General features: G+C 43.0%; 1 protein-coding gene across 1 annotated transcript in view; it reads left to right on the forward strand.

Annotated features, from left to right (window-relative positions):
- Positions 1 to 22,829, forward strand: part of vwa5b1 (von Willebrand factor A domain containing 5B1) — a 168,542-nt gene that overhangs the window by 131,344 nt on the left and 14,369 nt on the right. Inside the window, exons 19-20 of the mRNA XM_073032499.1 lie at positions 3,354 to 3,488; positions 21,746 to 21,811. Coding sequence (XP_072888600.1) covers positions 3,354 to 3,488; positions 21,746 to 21,811 — 201 coding nt within the window. The remainder of the gene's footprint in view (positions 1 to 3,353; positions 3,489 to 21,745; positions 21,812 to 22,829) is intronic.

A 22,829-nucleotide genomic window follows, 5' to 3' on the forward strand; every position in this document is an offset into this window, starting at 1 on the left:
TTTGATTTCAATATTTAAGAGAAATTTGGACAAATACATGGATGTAAGGGGTATGGAGGCTATGTCCAGATGCAGTTTGATGGCACTAGGCAGATTAATAGTTTGGCATGGGCTAGATGGGCCAAAGGGCCTGTTTCTGTGCCGCACCGTTCTGTGACTCTATGAAAGGAATTAAGAATGCTCATCGCAAGCTGAGACCCTTCATCAGGACTGAAAAGGAAGGGGGAAGAAGCCAGAATAAGAAGGTGGGGAGAGGCTGGAAGGTGATAGTTGAAGCCAGGTCTGATTTATGAGAGCCAACATGTCAAAACTTCAGATGCTGGAAATCCACACAAAATAGTGGTGGAACTCCTCAGGTCAGGAGGGAAGAAGCAGTCATCGTTTCAGGCTGAGACCTTTTATCAGGACTGGTCAAAATGTATCAAAAGCTCTCTCTAGCACTCTGTTTACCTGTGAAGTTTGGAAAGGTATAAGACTGAGTCTCAGGGGCTTTCTCAGTGAAGTTTGTTCAGCGTTGGCGGAACAGCGGAAGGAAATCAAATGCACGTTGAAAGCTATTTTTTGCATCACTGATTGAAAGGTTCAGATGGAATAGACAGACGCATGTTATTGTAGTCCATCAGGAACAATTAATATTACAGTTATCCTCTGTATTCCTGAAGAAACTGTATCACAACTGAGCAGCTGCTGAATAATTCTTCATTTAGATTTCCTGGAAGTATTAAGAAAATCAAAGGTATTAGGATGTACTCATTTAATTGAACATTTAATCATTGTTTGTTTCGCTCTAGCAATCCAACAGGGTATCTGAATTATTAAATTAGACATTAGCGTTAGTTACCATTTCATAACTTTTAATCTTTATGAGTCATCGCTCTGTGTCATCTAGCATTCTCTTCATTCACTTTACATTCATAACATCCGAAGGATGATACAAAGGTTGATGGTGTTGTAGATGGTGTAGAAGGTTGTCAAGGGTTACGACTGGACTTTGATAGGATGCAGAGCTGGGCTGAGAAGTGGCAGATGGAGTTCAATCCAGAAAAGAGTGAATTAATTCAGTTGGAAGGTCAAACCTGAAGAGTACAGGGTAATGGCAGGAATTAGCAGAGAGGAGGAACAGAGTTCTGCCCATAGATCTGATGAAGTTGCCACGCAAGTTGATAGAGTGGTTAAGAAGGTGTAATGTGTGTTGTCCTTTATTAGACAGGGGATTGAGCTCAAGAGCCTCAAAGTAATTTTGCAGCTCTATAAAACCCTGGTTAGACCCCACTTGGAATATTCATTCCGGAAAAGGAAACGGGCAAAATGCTGGCAAATGGGACTAGTATGGATGGGTATCTCAGTTGGCATGAAGCAGTTGGGCCGAATGGTCTGTTTCATTTCTATTATGTGATACCCTGACCCTAGATGTAGACCAATACTGTATACAGTACTCCAGATGTAGTGGTGTTGAGGATAGTGTAAAACGGTGTCCTAGGTTTTCCGATCAGATATTGACAGGGTACAGAGCTGGGCTGAGAACTGGCAAATGGAGTTCAGTCTGGAAAAGTGTGAAGTAATTCACTTTGGAAGTTTGAACTTGAAAGCAAAGTCATCATCATTATTATGTGCTGTGTTGTATGACTTGGCAATCATGGTTTCATGATCATGACTGTTCTTGGCAAATTTTTCTACAGAAGTGGTTTGCCATTGCCTACTTCAGGGAAGTGTCTTTACAAGATGGGTGACCCCAGCCATTATCAATACTCTTCAGAGATCGTCTGCCTGGTATCATGGTTGTATAACCAGGACTTGTGATATGCACCGGCTGCTCATATGACCATCCACCACCTGCTCCCATGGATTCACATGACACTGATTGGGGGCTTATCAGGTGCTACATCTTGCCCAGGGGTGACCTGCAGACTAGTGGAAGGAAGGAGTGCCTTACACCTCTGTTGGTAGAGAGATATCTCCACCCCATCATCCAGAAGGCAGTGTACAAGATTACTAGCAGGATTCTTGGCAGTGTGGAAGAAGTTGGGGTCCACATGCATAAAACCATCAAAGTTGCTGGGCAAGTTGATGGGGTGGTTACAAAGGTGTAGGTTATGTTGGTTTTCATTAGTTGGGAGATTCAGTTCAAGAGCCACTTCTTATCCATCCTCCTTCTCTCCAAAGAGAAAAGCCCTATCTCCCTTAACCCTTCCTCGTAAGGCATGTTCTCTAATCCAGTCAGCATCCTAATAAATCTCCTCTGCACTCTCTCTACAGCTTCCACATCCTTCCTACAATGAGGTAATGAGAACTGAACAGAATACTATAAGTGTGATCTAATTAAGATTTGGTTAGACCACACTTGCAGCCGGTGCGATGAACTAATTCGAAGGTTTTGGGTTCGAGTCCCACCAAAGTCGGCATTTAGGGTGCCATGGTAACATAGTGGTTAGAGACTCGGGTTCAATTCCCACCAGTTTCTGTAAGGACTTTGTACATTCTCCCCGTGGCCACTGGGGTTTCCTCCAGCTGCTCCTTCCCACAGTCCAAAGACGTACCAATTAGGTTAATTGGTCATTGTAAATTGTCCTGTGATGAAGCTTGGATTAAATTGGGGGTTGCTGGGCAGCGTGGATCAAAGGGCTGGAAGAGCCTGTTCTGCACTGTATCTCAATGAATAAATAAATATATGTAACTAGATTATATAGAGGTGCTGGAATGATTGCAATCAGAATAAAAACAAAACAACGTCCATTTTAATGCAAAGTGATCTGAACAGTCATAGTGGTGCTAAACTGTAGTGATTACAACAGAGCCTGTACTCACTGGAGTTTAGAAGGATGCGGGGGGAGATCTCATTGCAACCGGTCAAATATTGAAAGGCCTAGACAGAGTGGACATGAAGAGGATGTTTCCAATAACGGGAGAATCTAGGACCAGAGGCACAGCCTCAGAACACAAGGACATCCCTTTGGAACAGAGATGAGGAGGAATTTCTTTAGCCAGAAGGTGGTGAATCTGTGAAATTCATTGCCACACATGGCTGTGGAGCCCAAGTTATTGGGTATATTTAAAGTGAAGGCTGATAGGTTCTTGATTAGTCAGGTCATTAAAAGGTTTCGAGGAGAAGGAAGGAGAATGGGGTTGAGAGAGAAATTAAATCAGAATGATGGAATGATGGAGCAGAATTGATGGGCTGAATGGCCTAATGATTAGGGTGTTCCTCATCTGTAGTGGATGAAATGGGCACAAGTGTCTGCTGAAGTTGGAAGCGAAGGTGTAGAATGGATTACTGATGTGCTGGACAGCAGTGCTTTGAACCAGTGTTGTTTGGCAGAATTAATAACCAATTCTGTTTTAATTTTCATCAACAGCTGTTGGGTCAAAGCCAGGAAGTTACAGGAGGTCACACTCAGGAAGTCGGAGGAACAGAGCATACTCTGGGAGCCTTGGACGCTCACAGTCTGGATACACACCCGATGGAATAGAAGATGCTTTGTCTGTTCTGAGTAAGGCCACAAGACTTCCATTATTTGATTTGTGACAGTCATAGAGTCACAGTATCACACAACACATGAACAGGCCATTTGGTCCATCACATCCATGGTGACCTATCTACATCAAAATTACAATACCTCACAGCTAACCTTTCATTAATTATTATGTGGAACTTGCACTTTTAAAGGTTGTTACCTTGGTATCCGGACATATACAGTGAACTAGTGGCTACTTCATAAAGTACCTCCTGCACATAAAGAAGTGGCCACTGAGTGAATGTTCGTGGTCTTCTGCTGTAGCCTATCCACTTCAAGGTTCAACATGTTGTGCATTCAGAGATACTCTTCTGCACACCACTGTTGTAACACATTGTTATTTGAGTTACTGTTGCCTTCCTGTCAGCTTGAACCAATCTGGCCATTCTCCTCTGACCTCTCTCATTAACAAGGCATTTTCACATATAGAACTTCCACTCACTGGATGTATTTTGCATTTCACACCATTCTCTGTAAACTCTAGAGACTGTTGTGTGTGAAAATCCCAGAAGATCAGCAGTTTCTGAGATACTCAAACCACCCTATCTGGCACCAACAATCATTCCATGGTCAAAGTCACTTAGATCACACTTATTCCCCATTCTGATGTTTGGTCTGAGCAACAACTGAAGTGCTTGACCATGTCTGCTGCCACACGATTGGCTGATTAGATATTTGCATCAATGAGCAGATGCACAGGTGAGCCTAATGAAGTGTAGGTTCTAGAGCTGCAATAACTACAACCACGTTCACAGCACAGAAATGCAGGGCTAATATTCTATCTACATCTGAGCTGTAAGATGGGGGGGGGGCGACTTCCTTCAGCAGACAGCTCTGGGGGTTCAATCGTGGGGCAACAGTGGTCAGAACTCACCTTTCCTGAAGTTGGGTCTCACTGATCTCAAAGACGTCAGCACCAGTTTTAAAGCTTGTCACACTTGGAACCAGAGCATCGGTGGTCAGACCAGTACTCGCTCACTCAGGAGATACTGTCATCACAGACACTGTCTATTAGTTTATATTACAGATCTTCAGTGCCAACAGAATACTTGTGTATTATTGCTGACATAATATGACTAATATTATCGATTCATTGTATTCACAAAGAAAACCACAAGGCTTTGAATTGTTTGAGAACCTTACATCTCTGCTCTCGACTGCCCGTAACACCGCTGGCGTTTAGGACAGCGACGAAGGCTCTCCATTTCTGGTGGTGTTCAGGACTTCCTTCATCGAGTCAGTAGCTCGTTTTTCATTCGTTTCAGTCATGCAAGTCCCAATGGACAGTTAGGAATACCATCACGCTCAGATGTAGAATGGTTCTTCATTCCTGTTTCTGTAAAAATTTTGCTTGACCAGTCAGGTTTGTTAGCCCTGAGCAGAACCCCCGAACCTGGAGGACTGGTGGACCACTCTTAGACTAGCCTCTAACCTTTGACCTGCTTGGCATGGTGACCCTACCAAGAGCCAAAGCATTAAGTCTTGACTCCAGCCAACCTAGCTCTCCAGGTCATTGAGATGATGGTTCTGTTAGAGGAGACCTGGGCATGCCAGTCATTTAATCATGTACCCCCACCACCTAGGCCCGCTCTCGTCTCACTGCTACCATCAGAAAGGAGGTAAAGAAGCCTTAGGTCCCACACCACCAGGTTCAGGAAAAGTTATTACTCTTGAACCATCAGGTTCTTGAACTGGCGTGGATAACGCCACTCACCTAACACTGAACTGATTCCACAGCCTACAGGTTCACTTCCTTATTTATTTATTTTTGTTGTGATACAGCATGGGGTAGGCCCTTCCTGCCCTTCGGGCTGTGCTGCCCCAGCGGCCTCTCGACCCCGATTAACCCTAACATAATCACGAGACAATTTACAATGACCAATTACCCTACCCTTTAATTGTAGTGTTGGACTTTACAGCTGATATTCTCAGTGTTATCTATTTTTTATTTGCACAGTTCATCAAGTTGGTTGTTTGTCAGTCTTTACTTATGTGTAGTTTTTCCTAAGTTCTATTGTATTTCTTCATTTTCCTGTAAATGTTTGCAAGAAAATGAATCCCAAGGTAGTACGTGGTGAGATTTACGAACTTTGATAATAATTTTTCTTTGACTTTGTCTTGACCAGACTATGGCTCCCTACACCAAGCTGTGTAGTAACTACCATAAACACAAGGGATTCTGAAGATTCGGGGAGTCGAAAGCAACACACACAAAATACTGGAGGAACTCAGCAGGTTGACATTTTGGGCCGAGACTCTTCATCTCAACCTGAAATGTTGACTGTTAATTCATTTCCACAGATGCTGCCTAACCAGCTGAGTCCTTTTAGCACTTTGAGTGTGTTGCTGTGGTAACTGTTATGCTGTTTATACAGTGATGAGAAAGCATCCAATTATTATCTGTGATATCAGCTCAGAACTGACATCTTTCCAGCGGTGAGTCTAAACTACTGTAAATACTGAAACTGTACACCTTAGTAAAGGATTTCAAAAGCAAATTGAACTAGACAATTGAAAGGACAAATTGTCTCCTACAAGCTGAAGAAATCTTTTTGTATTTCATTGAAGTCTTTGTCATGGTTGTATTGATGAATTTACCAGTGTTGCACATGAATGTCTGAGCTGAATGAACTGGTCTTTGAAGCATGTTGTAGTGAGTTAGTTAAGCCCATTATTCCTGCTGGTGCAAAGGCTGCTAACAACAGCTCGCCAGAGCCCTCTGTCCTGGGCCAGTCTGGTGGTAGTCCTGGATGCTAGAAGGTTGATCAACCCTGTTACTTCCACAGACTAGCATTTCTTATGACACGCCTTCATAAGCCTTCTGGGCAAACGTCGTTCCTCTCCCAGGAATAAGGTCTTTGAAGCTCTGCTGGTGTCTCAGTAGTTCTGGGTTTTTATGGGGTAGAGTTGCTAGCCCCATTCCCAGTTCTCCTAGGCTTGGGACCGTCCATGAAGGAGTTCAAATCATGTTGTAATGAGCCTCAGCAAATCTATACCAATAAAACGGAAATGAAACTCAAAGAAGATGTAAGCAGGGGCAGATGAATCAAGATGGAGGAAAGAGAAATAAAAGATTTTTTTTGGTACCTCATACTCCCAACATCACTTTCCCTCTCCGCTTTTATTTCCTCTGTTTACATCTACTCCAATAGATCAGTTTCCAAGTTTGGTGCTTCTCTGAAGTGGAGACGGATGCCGATTATGGGAGAAGGCTTGTTCTGAATAAATTTTGATCCAAATCAGAATCAGGTTTATTATCACTAACTTATATGTTTGTGACAGCAGCACAAAGATGAAAATACTATGAGAAGCAAAATAAAGTAAGAGAACAAAATAACAAGGTAGTGTGCACAGAGAAATCTGATGGTGCAGGGGGAGAAAATGTTCCTGAATCCTGGAGTGAGTGTCTTCGAGCTCCTGTATGTTCTGTCTTGTGGTAGCAATGAGAAGGGGCAGGTCCTGGATGGTGAGGGACCTTAGTGATAGCTGCCTCCTGCTCGAGGTGTCCCTGAGGGTGGTGAGGGTTGTGCCCACGATGGAGCTGGCTGAGTCACCAACCCGCTGCAGCTTCTCGTGTCCTTTCGAATGGAGGCCCCAGACCAACTTCCTCACATAGCCTCAGCCCTGATGCAAACTTTGACAGTCCTACACAGAACAGAAAACATAGAACATTATAGCACAGCATAGACCCCTCAGCCCCCAATATTGTGCCACCCTTTTAACCTACTCGAAGATCAATCTAACCCTTCCCTCCTACATAACCTTCCATTTTTCTATAATCCACGTGCCTCCTTAAGAGTTTTTAAATGCCCCACATGCATCCGCCTCTAACGGCATGCCTGACCACACATTCCATGCACCCACCATTTAACTCTGACATCACCCCTTTACTCCAATCACCTCTTGTATTAGCCATTTCCACCCTGGGAAAAGTCTTTGACTATCCACTCGATCTATGCCTCTTACCTTGTACACTGTCAAGTCAGCTCTCATCCTTTTTTGCTCCAAAGAAGAAAGCTCTAGCTCACTCAGCCTATAAGACATAGCCTGTAGTCCAGGCAGCATCCTGGTAAATCTTCTCTGCACCCTCTCTAATGCTTCCCCGTGCTTCCTGTTCGTCTATGATGCAGATAGACCAGTGTCTATTCCAAAAAAAGAAAATAATTTGCTCAACACACACAAAATGCCAGAAGAACTCAGCAGGTCAGGCAGCACCTGTGCGAATGAATAAACGGGTCATTTCAGGCTGAGGCCCTTCTTCAGGACTGGAAAGGAAGGGGGAAGATGCCAGAATAAAAAGGGAAAAGGGGGAAGGAGGACAAGCTAAAAGGCAACAGGTGAAGCCAGGCAGGTGAGGAAGGGGGAGGGGAAAGACCTGGGAGGCAACAAGTGGAAAAGGCAAAGGGCTAGAGAAGAAGGAATTGGACAGGGGAGGAGATTGGACCATGGATAAGGGAAGGAGAAGAGACACCAGAGCTGGCGATAGGCAGTTGAGGAGAAGAGGCAGGAGGTCAGAGCAGGAAATAGAAGAAGAGGGAAGGGGGAGGGAAACACACACACACAAAATGCTGTAGGTCAGGTAGCATCTGTGGAGGAGAATAAAATCATCATTTTGGGCTGACACCCTTCATGAGGACTGTGTTTCTGTCCCCCTGAGTAAATAAGACAAGAGGTAACTTAACTCCAGCCCTGAAGGGTTTTGATAGAGAGGACACTGAAAGGACGTTTTCCCTTCTGGAGGACTGCGTAACCAGAGTCCAACGATATCAGAAAGAGGCAGACAAATCAAATAGGGAATTTAACAGAAGCCACTTTACACAAAGCGTGGTGAGAGGTGGCGGGTGAGGTGTTTCTCAGTGAAGGTACGCAAGCGTTTGAGGGAGAAGAGAATTAATCCTTGGCTGAGCAGGGTTGAATGAAACAAAAGTCCCAACACAGAGTTGAGCCAAAGGACCTCTTTCTGTGTACTGTATCCTATACAATTAAATATAATCTATAAAGGTATGTCCAACAAGGAGAATGGACTCAAGAAATTGAGCTATAGAGAGAGGCTGAGCAGGCTATGAGTTTATTCATTGTAGGTGATTAGAGCACTACAGTAGTCTAGCATTTACCATGACAATATTAAATCTTGGGGCGTTCCAGAGTTCAGAGTTCAATTCTGGTGCCACCTGTACGGAGTTCCTACGTTCTCCCCGTGAACCGTGTGGGTTTCCTCTGGGTGCTCCAGTCTCCTCCCACATTCCAAAGATGTATTGGGTGGTAGGTTAAGTGGTCATTGTAAATTGTCCTGTGATCAGGCTGGGGTTAAATCGGTGGGTTGCTGACTGGTGCGGCTCGTTGTGCCAGAAAGGCCTGTCCCACTCTGTATCTCCAAATAAATAAATCTTATAGAGGTGTATTAAATTATGAGAGACATGGATAGGGTGAATGTGTGTAGTCTTTTTCCCCTGGGTTGGGGAATCAAGAGCTAGAGAGAATAGATTTAAGCTGAGAGAGAGATTAAATAAGAATATGAAAGGCATTTATCACCCAGATTGTCGTCAGTATGTGGAATGAGCTGCCAGAGGAAGTGGTCGACCATAAAGACATAGGAGCAGAATTACGCTATTTGACCTATTGAGTCTGCTTCACCATCCCATCACGGCAGATTTATTATCCCTCTCAATCCCATTCTCCTGCCTTCACCCTGTAACCTTTAATGCCCTGATTAATTAAGAACCTATCAACCCCCACTTTAAATATACTCAATGATTTGGCCTCGACAGCCATCTGTGGCAATGAATTCCACAGATTCACTACTGTCTGGCTAAAGAAATTCCTCATCTCTGCTCTAAATGGACATTCCTCTGGTTTGAGGTGTGCCCTCTGGTCCTAGACTCACCTGCTACAAGAAACATCCTCCCTACATCCACTGTATCTGGACCTTTCAATATTTGATAGCCTTCAATGAGATCTCCCTTCATTCTTCTAAACTCCAGTGAGTACAGGCCCCGAGCCGTCAAACATTCCTGATATGTTAACCCTTGCATTCCCGAAATCAGTCTTATGCCCCCTTCCCACTCTTGGTCCACAATAGAGACCCATATCAGAGTCAGGTTTATCATCACTCACATATGGCATGAAATTTGTTATTTTTTTGCGGCAACAATACAGTGCAATACATAAAATTACTACAGTAACCTAGCTAAATATATGTGCCTAAGTCTTTTGCACAGTACTGTCCACGTCAGCATATACACCCGTGAGATTCATTTTCTTGTGGGTATTCACAGTAGATACAAAGAAACACAATAGAATCAATGGAAAAAACTATGCACATCATAATGGACAAATGACCAATGTGAAAAAGATGGCAAACTGAGCAAAAACAAAAGGAAAATAATAATAATAAATAAACATTAAATATGGAGAACATGAGATGAAGAGCCTTGAAAGTGAGTCCACAGCTTGTAAAACAATGAAATAGTAACATAGAAACATAGAAAACCTACAGCTCAATACAGGCCCTTCAGCCCACAAAGTTGTGCCGAACATGTCCCTACCTTAGAAATTACTAGGCTTACCTATAGCCCTCTATTTTACTAAGCTCCATGTACCTATTTAAAAGCCTCTTAAAAGACCCTATCATATCCGCCTCCACCACCGTCGCCGGCAGCCCATTCCACGCACTCACCACTCTCTGAGCAAAAAACTTACCCCTGACATCTCCTCTGTACCTACTCCCCATAAAAGCCTCTTAAAAGACCCTATCGTATCCGCCTCCACCACTGTTGCTGGCAGCCCATTCTACGCACTCACCACTCTCTGAGTAAAAAACTTACCCCTTGACACCTCCTCTGTACCTACTCCCCAGCACCTTAAACCTGTGTCCTCTTGTGGCAACCATTTCAGCCCTGGGAAAAAGCCTCTGACTAGCCACATGATCAATGCCTCTCATCATCTTATACACCTCTATCAGGTCACCTGTCATTCTCTGTCGCTCCAAGGAGAAAAGGCCGAGTTCACTCAACCTATTCTCATAAGGCATGCTCCCCAATCCAGGCAACATCCTTGTAGTGCTGAATACCTTAAAATTGAAGGGATTTTTATTTTTTAAAGCCAATTTCACAGACGATGTTCCAAGTATCTTCACGAAGAATTTGGCATCAACAAACAGATAAGCTCAGTGCAGGACCAGAATCACTTTTAAATTACCATATTAAATTATTAAGGGCGCCGTGGTAGCGTAACGGTTAGCGCGATACTGTTACAGATCAGGGCATTGGAGTTCCCAGCATCCTCCCCATGGAATGCACGAGTTTTCTCCGGGTGATCTGGTTTTCTCCCACAGTCCAAAGACGTACTGGACAGTTGGTCATTGTGACTTGTCCTGTGATTAGGCTAGGGTTAAATTGGGGTGGCTCGAGAGTCAGGAAGGGGCTGTTCCGCGCTGTATCCCTAAATAAGTAATAAAAATAAGTTTGAAATGAAAGAGAAGATTGGTAGCTTGGGCCGGCTCCTAGTTTGTTGGGTTGTTTGCTGAGCCCAGAGGTGAGGTCGCCCACGTTTCATCAGCAGTTAGTACTGATGATGTCACCTCGACTGGTGATGAAGCATTCGCAACCTAACCTCCAGGCTTGGCAAACAACCTTACCAACAAAAAAAAACTACTTTAATTCATCTGGTGTTGCAAGTTAATACACTGTACTAAGTCTAGTACTATCACAACCTTCTGAAAGTGACTGTAACCTGGGGCAATCTGCTCCAATTCAGTAGGAAGTACTGAATGTTGATCAATGACACTCAATAAATCAAGAGCAGCTGATACTATCATGGAAAATGAATTCTCAGCACAAGTTCACTTAGGGGAGCATCCCTCAGTTATAAACCAATATACACACAGTGGCCACTTTATTAGGTACCTCCTGCACATAATAAGGTGGCAATTGAGTGTATGTTTGCAGTCTTCTGCTGCTGTAATCGATCCAATTCAACATTCGAAATGCTGTGCATTCAGAGATCCTCTTCTGCACACCACTGTTGTAACATGTGGTTATTTGAGTTACTGTCACCTTCCTGTCAGCTTGAACCAGTCTGGCCGTTCTCCTCTGACCTCTCTCATTAACCCACAGCACTGCTGCTCACTGGATGCTTTTTGTTCTTTGCAACATTCTCTGTAAATTCTAGAGACTGTTGTGCGTGAAAATCCCAGGAGATCATTAGATTCTCTGAGAATCACCTCGTCTGGCACCACGGTCAAAGTCACTTAGATCACATTTCTTCCCCACTCGGATGTTTGGTTTGAACAACAATTGAACTTCTTGACTAGAATCAGAATCAGGTTCATTATCACCGGCACGTGACATGAAATTTGTTAACTTAGCAGCAGCAGTTCAATGCAATACATAATATAGCAGAGAAAAAAAATAAAATTTTTAAAAATAATAATAAATAAGTAAATCAGTTACGGTATATGCATATTCAAGTCAAGTCACTTTTTATTGTCATTTCAACCATAACTGCTGGTACAGTACACAGTAAAAATGAAACAATGTTCCTCCAGGACCATGGTTTTTAAAAAACGAGCAAAAACAGAAATACTGTATATTTAAAAAAGTGAGGTAGTGTCCAAAGCTTCAATGTCCATTTAGGAATCGGATGGCAGAGGAGAAGAAGCTGTTCCTGAATCGCTGAGTGTGTGCCTTCAGGCTTCTGTACCTCCTTCCTGACGGTAACAGTAAGAAAAGAGCATGCCCTGGGTGCTGGAGGTCCTTAATAATGAACGCTGCCTTTCTGAGACCCCGCTCCCTGAAGATATCCTGGGTACTTTGTAGGCTAGTACCTAAGATGGAATTGACTAGAATTACTACCTCCTGCAGCTTCTTTCAGTCCTGTACAGTAGCCCCTCCATACCAGACAGTGACTGCATGTTTTTATACATTGAGTTGCTGCTGCGTGATTGGCTGATTAGATCGTTGCATTAACGAGCAGGGGTACAGGTGTACCTCTGAGTGTAGATTCTTCCCTATCCATCCCTTCCCCACTCTCACTGCAACTTAATATTAACTTCATTACTGTCCTTACCCATTGAAGAATCTTCCATTTTAAAAAATATTTTTATATTAATTGCAAAGCAATCAATTTATTGCAGTGATCTTGTTAATTCGAAAATGCAGAAACCTTGACTGTTATTCTACTGGGATTTGTGAAAGTGTTGCTGCACACATTTTAAGATTTTGCAGGAGTGCCATTTCCCTGATTAAAACTAGTTTATGCAATCACTACAGCCTAATTAATGAGGGTTTAATGATGAATATTTTTCAATTTGAAGAGTATGTTGATCATCACATTAATTTTTAAATTTTTTTTATTTTAGATATACAGCACGGAATGGGCCCTTGGAGCCTTACTGTCCAACATTCCGCACTTTATCTGAATAAATGGATAAAATGCACTAACGGGAGCTGTACACCTTTGTAATGTGGGAGGAAGCCAGAGCACACGGAGACAGGCCACACGGAACATACAGACTCCTTACAGACTGTGGTGGGAATTGAATCCAGATGGCTGGCACTGTAATAGTGCTATGCCCTCTTTAGTTAAAAGCTTAAACTCTGCTGCCTAGCTTGTTCTTCTGAGAGTAGGCAGTTAGTGATTAACGACACTCTCACAGCTCAGGGCATCAGAGTTTAGAGTTCAATTCCGACGTCATCTGTAAGGAGTCTGTATGCTGGGGTTTTCTCCGGGTGCCCTGGTTCCCTCCCACAGTCCAAAGATGGACTGGTTAGCAGGTTAATTGATCATTGTTAATTTCCCCGTGCTTAGGCTAGTGGGCTAGTGGTTGCTGGGCAGCACAGTTCGAAGGGCCGGAATTTATTTATTGCTGTATCTCAATAAATAAATAATAAATAGCAAATTCCCCTGTCATCATGAACAAAAAATATTCAATCTCCATCTTTCCAGAGTTACTGGCTCATTTGAGGTATGCAGCTGAATTATTCTGATAGTAGATGGAGCACACTAATGTGTTTCAAGCTAACATTATCCAAAGAACAATAGGCTGAATCATACAATTATTTTGCAGACTGTCTGGTGAGCTTAATATGGTCCTTTCCAGCAGGGAAACAAACTTTTGAACATTTGCACTGAGCTTTCCATGTAAATTTGCATTAATAATGATCTTTCAAGAATCACTAGATTCTGGAATGTTTCCAAAAGACCAGAAAAGGAAACTATAGGCCAGTTATTCTGACCTCAGTGGTTGGGAATATGTTGGAGCTGATTACTAATCAGGGTACTTGGAGGCACATGATAAAATAGGTTGTAGTCAGCATGGTTTCCTCAAGGGAAAATCTTGCCTGATAAATATGTTGGAGTTATCGAAGAAGTAAAAAGCAGGATAGACAAAGGAGAATCAGTTAATGTTGTGTACTTGGATTTTCAGAAGGTAATGTCAGGGAGAGGCTATCAATCTAGGATGCTAATCCTCTACACATGGAGTCCTTATGAAGGGACTCGGCTCGAAACATAGACTGCTTTTCATTTCCGTAGACTCTGCCTGACCTGCTGAGTTCCTCCGGCATTGTGTGTGTTGCTCTAGATTTCCAGCATCTGCAGAACCTCTTGTGTTTATAATCCTGTGCATTATTCCTTTGAGTTCTTAGACCTGGTTAGGAAGTTATTTAAATAGTTGTAACCCTCAGGTTCGGCTGGTGGCATTAGTCTAGGAGAAGACCGTCCCCAGAAATCTCGTTTGTGTGGTTACTGCGCAGCAGTTTTCCACCGTTACAAATCAGTACCACGAAATCACAAACAGTACACCACGTGCAATTAAAAGATTTAGCTTTATAATTCTTAATTTGACAAGAGGATTAGTAAAGAAAAACAAAAAGAAAAAGGGCCCATTTTAAGATAGATGATAGATAGATAGATAGATACTTTATTCATCCCCATGGGGAAATTCAACTTTTTTTCCAATGTCCCATACACTTGTTGTAGCAAAACTAATTACATACAATACTTAACTCAGTAAAAAATATGATATGCATCTAAATCACTATCTCAAAAAGCATTAATAATAGCTTTTAAAAAGTTCTTAAGTCCTGGCGGTAGAATTGTAAAGCCTAATGGCATTGGGGAGTATTGACCTCTTCATCCTGTCTGAGGAGCATTGTATCGATAGTAACCTGTCGCTGAAACTGCTTCTCTGTCTCTGGATGGTGCTATGTAGAGGATGTTCAGAGTTATCCATAATTGACCGTAGCCTACTCAGCGCCCTTCGCTCAGCTACCAATGTTAAACTCTCCAGTACTTTGCCCACGACAGAGCCCGCCTTCCTTACCAGCTTATTAAGACGTGAGGCGTCCCTCTTCTTAATGCTTCCTCCCCAACACGCCACCACAAAGAAGAGGGCGCTCTCCACAACTGACCTATAGAACATCTTCAGCATCTCACTACAGACATTGAATGACGCCAACCTTCTTAGGAAGTACAGTCGACTCTGTGCCCTCCTGCACAAGGCATCTGTGTTGGCAGTCCAGTCTAGCTTCTCGTCTAACTGTACTCCCAGATACTGCTCATGTCCATTAGTTCTCCATCGATTTCCCCCGGGTGTCGTTGACTTCCAGCCCATTCTACGTCCCCTCCGTCCTGTAGTCTACGACCTCTCCATTCTGGCATCTTCTCTTTCCATCTTCCGCCAAACAAAAGCCCGCGAATCCCTCGCTCTTGGGCATGCAAAAAAGGAAAACCTCCCTGTGGTAAACTATGTGTATACCTGTCTGGACACGCCCCTCTGCTGACTGCTCCTGTGGCTCCTCCCACAGACCCCTGTATAAAGGCGATTGGAGGCACTGCTCCTCCCTCAGTCTCCAAGATGTCGTGGTCACGTTTGCAGCTAATAAAAGCCTATCTTTTGCCTCCTGTCTCCGAGAATTATTGATGGTGCATCACTCCCCTCATTGGACACTGTACATTCCAAAGCCCTCGTTATTTCTTGTCATAACCCAAACGCTGCAGCTACATTAGAGTAAAACCTTTCCCAGAGCATTACATAGTGATTATTTGTTACAAACCGAGGATGTGTCGGCATTGGAGAGGGTCCAGAGGAGCTTCACAAGAATGATCTTGGGACTAAAAGAGTTAATAAGGAGAAGTGTTCGATGACTCTTGGCCTGTGCTTACTGGAGTTTAGAAGAATGAGGGGAGACCTCATTAAAACCTGTCAGATATTGAAAGGTGTGGATAGAATGGATGTGGTATGGATGTTTCCAAGTGTGTTGGAGTCTAGGACCAGTGGGCACAGCCTCAGAAGAGAAGGACATCCATTTAGAACAGAGATGAGGAGGAATTTCTTTAGCCAGAGGGTGGTGAATCTGTGGAATTCATTGCCACGGAAGGCTGTGGTACTGAAAGTGGAGGTTAATACGTTCTGATTATTAATTTCTTTTCAGATACAGTGTGGAGTAGGCCCTCCCAGCCCTTCAAGCCTCACCACCTCAGCAACCCCACAACCCCCATTAACCCTAATGTAATCATGGGACAGTTTACAATCACCACTTAATGAGGAACGAGGAGGACCTGCAGAAACCCACGGGTACAGACACTCCTTACAGAGCAGCACAGGAACTGAATTCCAAATTCCAGAACACCCCGAGCTGTAATAATGTTGTGCTAACCGCTATGCTATTAGGAGAATGGGGTTGAGAGGGAAAACAAATCAGCCGTGATGGAATTCCAGAACAGGCTCGATGGGCCGAATGGTCCAATTCTGCTCCTATGTCTTATTTCCTGAACTTGATGAGTATACTGTGTGCTAATAACAGCTCAAGGCACCGCTCCATAAAGTGCAGTGTGTGTGTTTGTGTGGGAGTGTGAAATAATGATGTTAGACTGTAGTGATGAAGCAGATTAGGTTTCTATTAAGGTTCAATATACTTTAATGAAGCACATGAAATGGAGAAGGTGTGGGCGTGTACATATGTGGACGTGTAATTATTTGTGATTAGCAGTTTAGAAATTGACTCTTTTCAGCCGGAGAGGGTGGCAGCCGACGGCTTCACTTTCCGACAGAGCGGTGAATGATTGTGTGGTGACACTCATGGGCTAGACCCAGCACACCCTTGGCTGTGCTGGTCGTCAGTGCGAACAACACATTTCACTGTACGTTTTGATGTACGCATGATAAGTAAACCTGAATCTTGAAAACCTGGGTCTAGAGATAAGCCATCCATGCGCAATATACCAGATATCAGTGCTTCGCACAGTTTGGAGAGGCAACACCTCGAATTCCGTCTGAGGAACCTCCAACCTGATGGCATGAATATTGATTTCTCCAACTTCTGGTAATTTCTCCATATCCTCTTTCTCTCTTTTTCCATTCCCCCATTCTGGTTCCCCTCTCTCCCCTCTCTTCTCCTCACCTCACTTTGATGTCCCTTCTCCTTCCCTTTCTCCCATGGTCCACTCTCCTCTCCAATCAAATTCCTTCTTCTTCAGCCCTTTACCTCTTCCAGCTATCACCTCCCATCTTCTTTGTTCATCCCCTCCCCCACCCACCTGCTCTCACCTATAAACCTGCCAGCTTGTTCCCCAGCTTCTTAGTCTGGCTTCATCCCCCTTCCTCTCCAGTCCTGATGAAGGGTCCCGGCCCAAAATGTCAACTGTTTACTCTTTTCCATAGTTGCTCCCTGGCCTGCTGAGCTCCTCCAGCATTTTGTGTGTGTTTGCTCTGTTCCGGTATATTTCTGATTCAGTGAGTTAGGCAGTGCAGAAGCATTTTAGTCTCTGTCCTAACACATAGCTCAACAGATTAATATCCAACTGCAAAAGCCAACAACATAACATTAATCTCAGTATCCAGGGAAATGGCTGCATTTACTCAGGGATCCTGAGATAACGCTCCTGCATCTTTTATCTTTGCTATTTTTGCTACCCCAGCCTTTGGGTATTATCATAGAAGACAGAACAATAGAGCCTAGTACAGCCTCTTCAGCTCATCATGTTGTGCCAACTTTTAACCAACTCTAGATCAATCTAACCCTTCCCTCCCCCATAGCCCTTCATTTTTCTGTCATTCAGGTGCCTATGTAAGAGTCTCTAATGCATCTGTCTCTATCACCACCCCTGACAGCACATATCACACACCCACCACTTCAATGTAAAATCATTAACTCTGCACTTTCCTCCAACCACTTTAAAATTATGCCCTCTCGTATTAACCATTTCTGTCCTGGGAAAAAGCCTCAGGCCGTCCACTTGATCATCTTGTAAACTTCTATCAGGTCACCTCTCATCCTCCTTCACTTCAAAGAGAAAAGCCCTAGCTTGCTCAATCTTTCCTCAAAAGATTTGCTCTCTAATCCAGGCATCCTCCTGGTAAATCTCCTCTGCAAACCCCCTCCCCCCAGAGCTTTCACATCCTTCCAACAACGAGGGACCAGAGCTGAACACAATATTCCAAGTGTGGTCTACTCAGGGTTTTATAGAACTGTGACATTACCTCGTGCTCTTGAACTTAATCCCCCAACTGATGAAGGCCAACACACCATACAACTTCTTAACTGCAAACCATCAAATTTTGTTTTTCAAAAGCAGGCTAACAATATGTCAACTTATTGATTATTACAATGCATAATGATTAACCAATTACTTGATAAGCGTCTTGGTCCGAAACGTCAACTGTTTATTTCCCTCCATAGATACTGCCTGACCTGTAGGCCCCCCAGCATTCTGTGTGTGTTCCTCAAGATTTCCAGCATCTGCAGATTCTGTTGTGTTTAAAGTCTGTAATAACTGTGAAATTTAAACCCCGTTTATTAAGTATTTCAGAATTTTTAAAATATCACTTCTTAGTAATGATGGCTGTGATTTCCTGAATTCTTCAGGAAAGAAAATCTGCCATCTTTACCTGACCTCTCCACAGATGCTGCCTGCCATGCTGAGTTCCTCCAGCATTTTGTGTGTGTGTTGCTCTGGATTTCCAGCATCTGCAGAGTCTCTTATGTTTATGATTTACCACTTACCTCTTTCTGCACATAGATTCAGCCATTCAATCACTTCAGTGAACCTGTGCAGAAGACTGTCTTGCAATAACTAAACAATCTCATGATCGCAGCACACACAAAATTCTGCAGGAACTCAGCAGGCCAGGCAGCATCAATGGAAATGAATGAACAGTGGACGTTTTGGGCTGAGACCCTTCTTCAGGACTGTAGAGGGGGGACAATGCCAGAATAAGAAGGTGGGGTGGAGGGAAAGAAATATATTGATAAATCTAACCCTTCCCTCCTACACAGACCATAACCTTCCATTTTTCTTACATGCTTGTGTCTATCCCAGAGTCTTTTAAAACCATACCCTCAAATTGAGGCATCATTCTGGTGAACCTTTCCTGCACTCACTCCACAGTCAAAGTCAAATGTATTGTCAAAGTATGTATACGTTCTCTTATACCATCTGAGATTCATTTTCTTGCAGGCATTTACAGAAAAATAAAGAAACACAGTAGAATTTATGAAAAACTATACGCAAAGACTGACAAACAACTAAAAGAAAAGACAATTCTGCAAATAAAAATAAACAAACAATACTGAGAACATGGTTGTGGAGTCTTTGAAAGTGAGCCTGTAGGTTGTGGAATCAGTTCAGAGTTCAGGTGAGTGAAGTTATTCACACTGGTTCAGGAGTCTGATGGTTGAGGGATAATAACTACTCCTGAACCTGGTGGTGTGGGACCTCAGGCTCCTGTACTTCTTGCCTAATGGCAGCATGGCCGGGATGGTGGTAGCTCTCCTCGTATAGTATCTGTGCTCAGTGGTGGACTGAGATAGGTCCACCACTCTCTGTAAACACCACATTTTTCTACATCCTTGTCCCATGTGTGGTCTGACTGCTGGCAAAACATTAGATAGAAACAAGAACAAAGAGAGATAATTTTACAGGTGAAAGTAGGTTATTTCTGAGTAATGTAGGACTTTTGCCTTGTTGAATTCACCGCTGAATACAACCTGAAGGTAATTAAACATTTAAAGAATTTCAAAGGCAAATTTAACTAATTTAATACCAAAAAAAACCACTTAGCAACCTGAAGAGATTTCACATGATTATACTTTACAAGTTAATGAATCAGAGTATGGCAATATCGTGATTAAGTTACTGTTCAGCTATTTAATTTTTAATCCATGGGTGGAATTTCAACTCTCACCACGGTAGCTGGTGAATTTGAAATCATGTAATTAATTAAATCTGGAATATATAGCTCGTAACAGTTCTGATGACGTGACAATGGCTCATGAAAGATAAAGGCAAGAATATACAGCACTTCTCAACTATGTGACCTCTCTCCAAATGTGGACCAGCGGATGCAGGAAAACATTATCATCTTCATATCTTCTATCCCCTCAAGGCCCATGTCATCCTGATTCGGAAATATGTCACTGGCCCTTCGTCATCACTGGGTCTAAATCCATAAGATCATATTTGTTATTGATTTTTGTTAATTTATTTGAGGCAATATTACTTCTGTGTTATGAATATTGCCGTAATATTTAATATTACTTTATGTGTTATGCGTGTGAGTTGCGTGTACAGTGCTGTGTACCTTGGTCCAGAGGAATGTTGTCTCGATTAACAGTATACATATGTACGGTTGAATGGCAGTAAACTTGAACTTGATGTGATCATAAAACATAGGAGAAAAGTAGAAGAGAACACATAATCTCCTTACAGACAGTGGCGGAATTGAACCTGGGTCATTGGTGCTGTAATTGCTTTATCCCCTTTTAGTCGAGCCTGATGGTTGAGGGGTAGAAACTGTCTTTGGACTGTACTTGAATCAACGCGCGTCTCCTGGGACATGAGAGGAAACCAGAACATCCAGAGGAAACTCTTACAGTTACAGGGAGAACATGCAAGATCCACACTGACAGCACCCGAAGCCAGGATTGAACCTGAGACTCTGGCACTGCGAGGCAGCATCTCTACCAGCTACGCTACTGTGCCTCCAAACTCTGTGCCACAGAGTTCAATGGTAGAGCCCTGTCTCGCTGGGTTTCCCTGGCATTCCATCTGGAACTATCAACTGAATTCTATAACAGTCTAGAACTAGACACATTAGTGTTCAAGGATTACTGATTGGGAGATGGGGAAGCATTAATTTTTACTTTACCTTAATATTTCAATATTCAAGATTGTTTAATGTAATTTCCTGTACACAAGTGAAAGGAGAACGAAATAATTGTTATTCCGGATCTGATGCAGCACGAAAAAACACATTACGATAAAGAACACAATTATAGTAAAAACACATACAATAAATATAAATACATAAGATAGCTTATATACACAGATTGATTACATGTCCATAAAGTGACACTAGGCTATATGTCAGGAGACTGATGGGAAATATAAAGAAGTGGTGGAGTTAGCGGGTGGAGGTGTTGATCAGCCTTACTGCTTGGGGAAAGTAACTGTTTTTGAGTCTAGTGGTCCTGGTGTGGATGCTACGTAGCCTCCTCCCTGATGGGAGTGGGACAAACAGTCTATGAGCAGGGTGGGTGGGATCCTTCATGACGTTACTGGCCCTTTTCCAGCATCTTTCTGTATATCTGTCCTGATGGTGAGTAGGCTGGTGCCGGTGATGCGTTGGGCAGTTTTGACTATCTTTCACAGTTTTGATGGGTGGCACGTTCTTTTTGAGGCATATTCTGGAGGTGGGCCCCAGCTCTGCATCACTTTCCAGGAGTATTGAGTTCCTGTGAGACTGGCTCTTTGTATCCAAAGGAGTGCCCACATGCATGGACCAGTGGGCCATAACATTTCTCTGCCAAGGCCAAATCCAAACTTTGTACTGTGGAGAATATTCTAACGTTGTTATTGAGGGACCACTGTAGAGGACTGTAAAAAGCTGAAGAGGGCTGTTAACTCAGACAGCTCCATCATGGGCATGTCTTTCCCTGCTACAGAGGCCATCTTAAAAAGGCGATGCCTTAGAAAGTTGGCATGCATCAGGGATGAGGTACAGGAGCCTGAAGACACACATTCAACATTTCAGGAACAGCCTCCTCCTCTCTGCCATCAGATTTCTGACCAGACAGTGTATCTGTGAACACCACCTCACTATTTTATTCTCTTTTTTTGCACCACCTCTTTTTTTACATATTCCTATTGTGATTTATAGTAATATTTTATGTATTGCAGTAATAATTAACCTAATTCTGATGAGATATTTTATGTGTTTGTATATTTTCCAGCATCAGAGAATACTAAATCACCCTGCACATCTCCTTCGTCCTCGGGGTGGGAGAGAAACACTGAAGGTACAGACTAGATAAATTTACTCTTTATTCTTGCTTTAGATGTACAGCACAGTAACAGGTGCTTTCAGCCCAATGAGCCTGCGCTCTCCAGTTACACCTATCTGGCCTAACCCTAACCTATTAACCGGTACATCTTTGGAATGCGGGAGGCCACGTACAAACTCCTTACAGACTGTGGCGGGAATTGAACCTGGGCTGCTAGCGCGGTGATACCGTTATGCTAACCACTACGTTACTGTGCCATCCTATATATAGTTTTATCGTAAATTAATTTTTACTTGTTTTCACCACCTTTTTTGTTACATTGACGTCAAAACATACAGTGAAGTGTGTCGTCTGCATCAAATCAAAGTAACAAAGATTGTATTAAGCAGCCAGCAAGTGTTGCCACCAACATAGCATTCCTACAACTTACTAACTCTAGCCTTTAGAATGTGGGAAGAAACCAGAAAGTCCGGAGAAATCCCACGTGGTCAGATGGAGAACATACAAACTCCCTACAGACTGTGGCAGGTGCTGAACCAGGGTCACCTGTGCTGTAATAGTGTTACACTAACCGTTGCTAATATGCCACCCATGGCGGGACTGTGACTGCTTGTGTGATTTGCCTTTTGTCTAACTGCACGTAATAGATTTCAACAGTAGCCTGTGACTCAAATACATCCAGAAGATTTCATTAACTGTTGTGTGGAGAATATTAAATCTTATTCTTATGTAATATTAGGCTTTCACTCACTGGAGAAGATCAGTATAAGAAGTCAGAGAAATGCAATATCTAATTAACTAAATCTTATTGCCATGGTGATGGGACTCTTTCATGTTTGCTCTGTTTTGATGTACGTTAACACCTCAAATGGCTGAGGAGTGGAATGTGGCACATTTTAGAGTGAGGCAGCTCCCGTGGGAGTATACATTCAGTGACCACTTTATTAGGTACATCTCTACTCCTGCTCATTAATGCAAATACCTAATCAGCCAATCGTGTGGCAGCAACTCAGTACATAAAAGCATGCAGACA

This window comes from Hemitrygon akajei, chromosome 29 (genome assembly GCF_048418815.1).
Source record: "Hemitrygon akajei chromosome 29, sHemAka1.3, whole genome shotgun sequence".
Taxonomy (NCBI): domain Eukaryota; kingdom Metazoa; phylum Chordata; class Chondrichthyes; order Myliobatiformes; family Dasyatidae; genus Hemitrygon; species Hemitrygon akajei.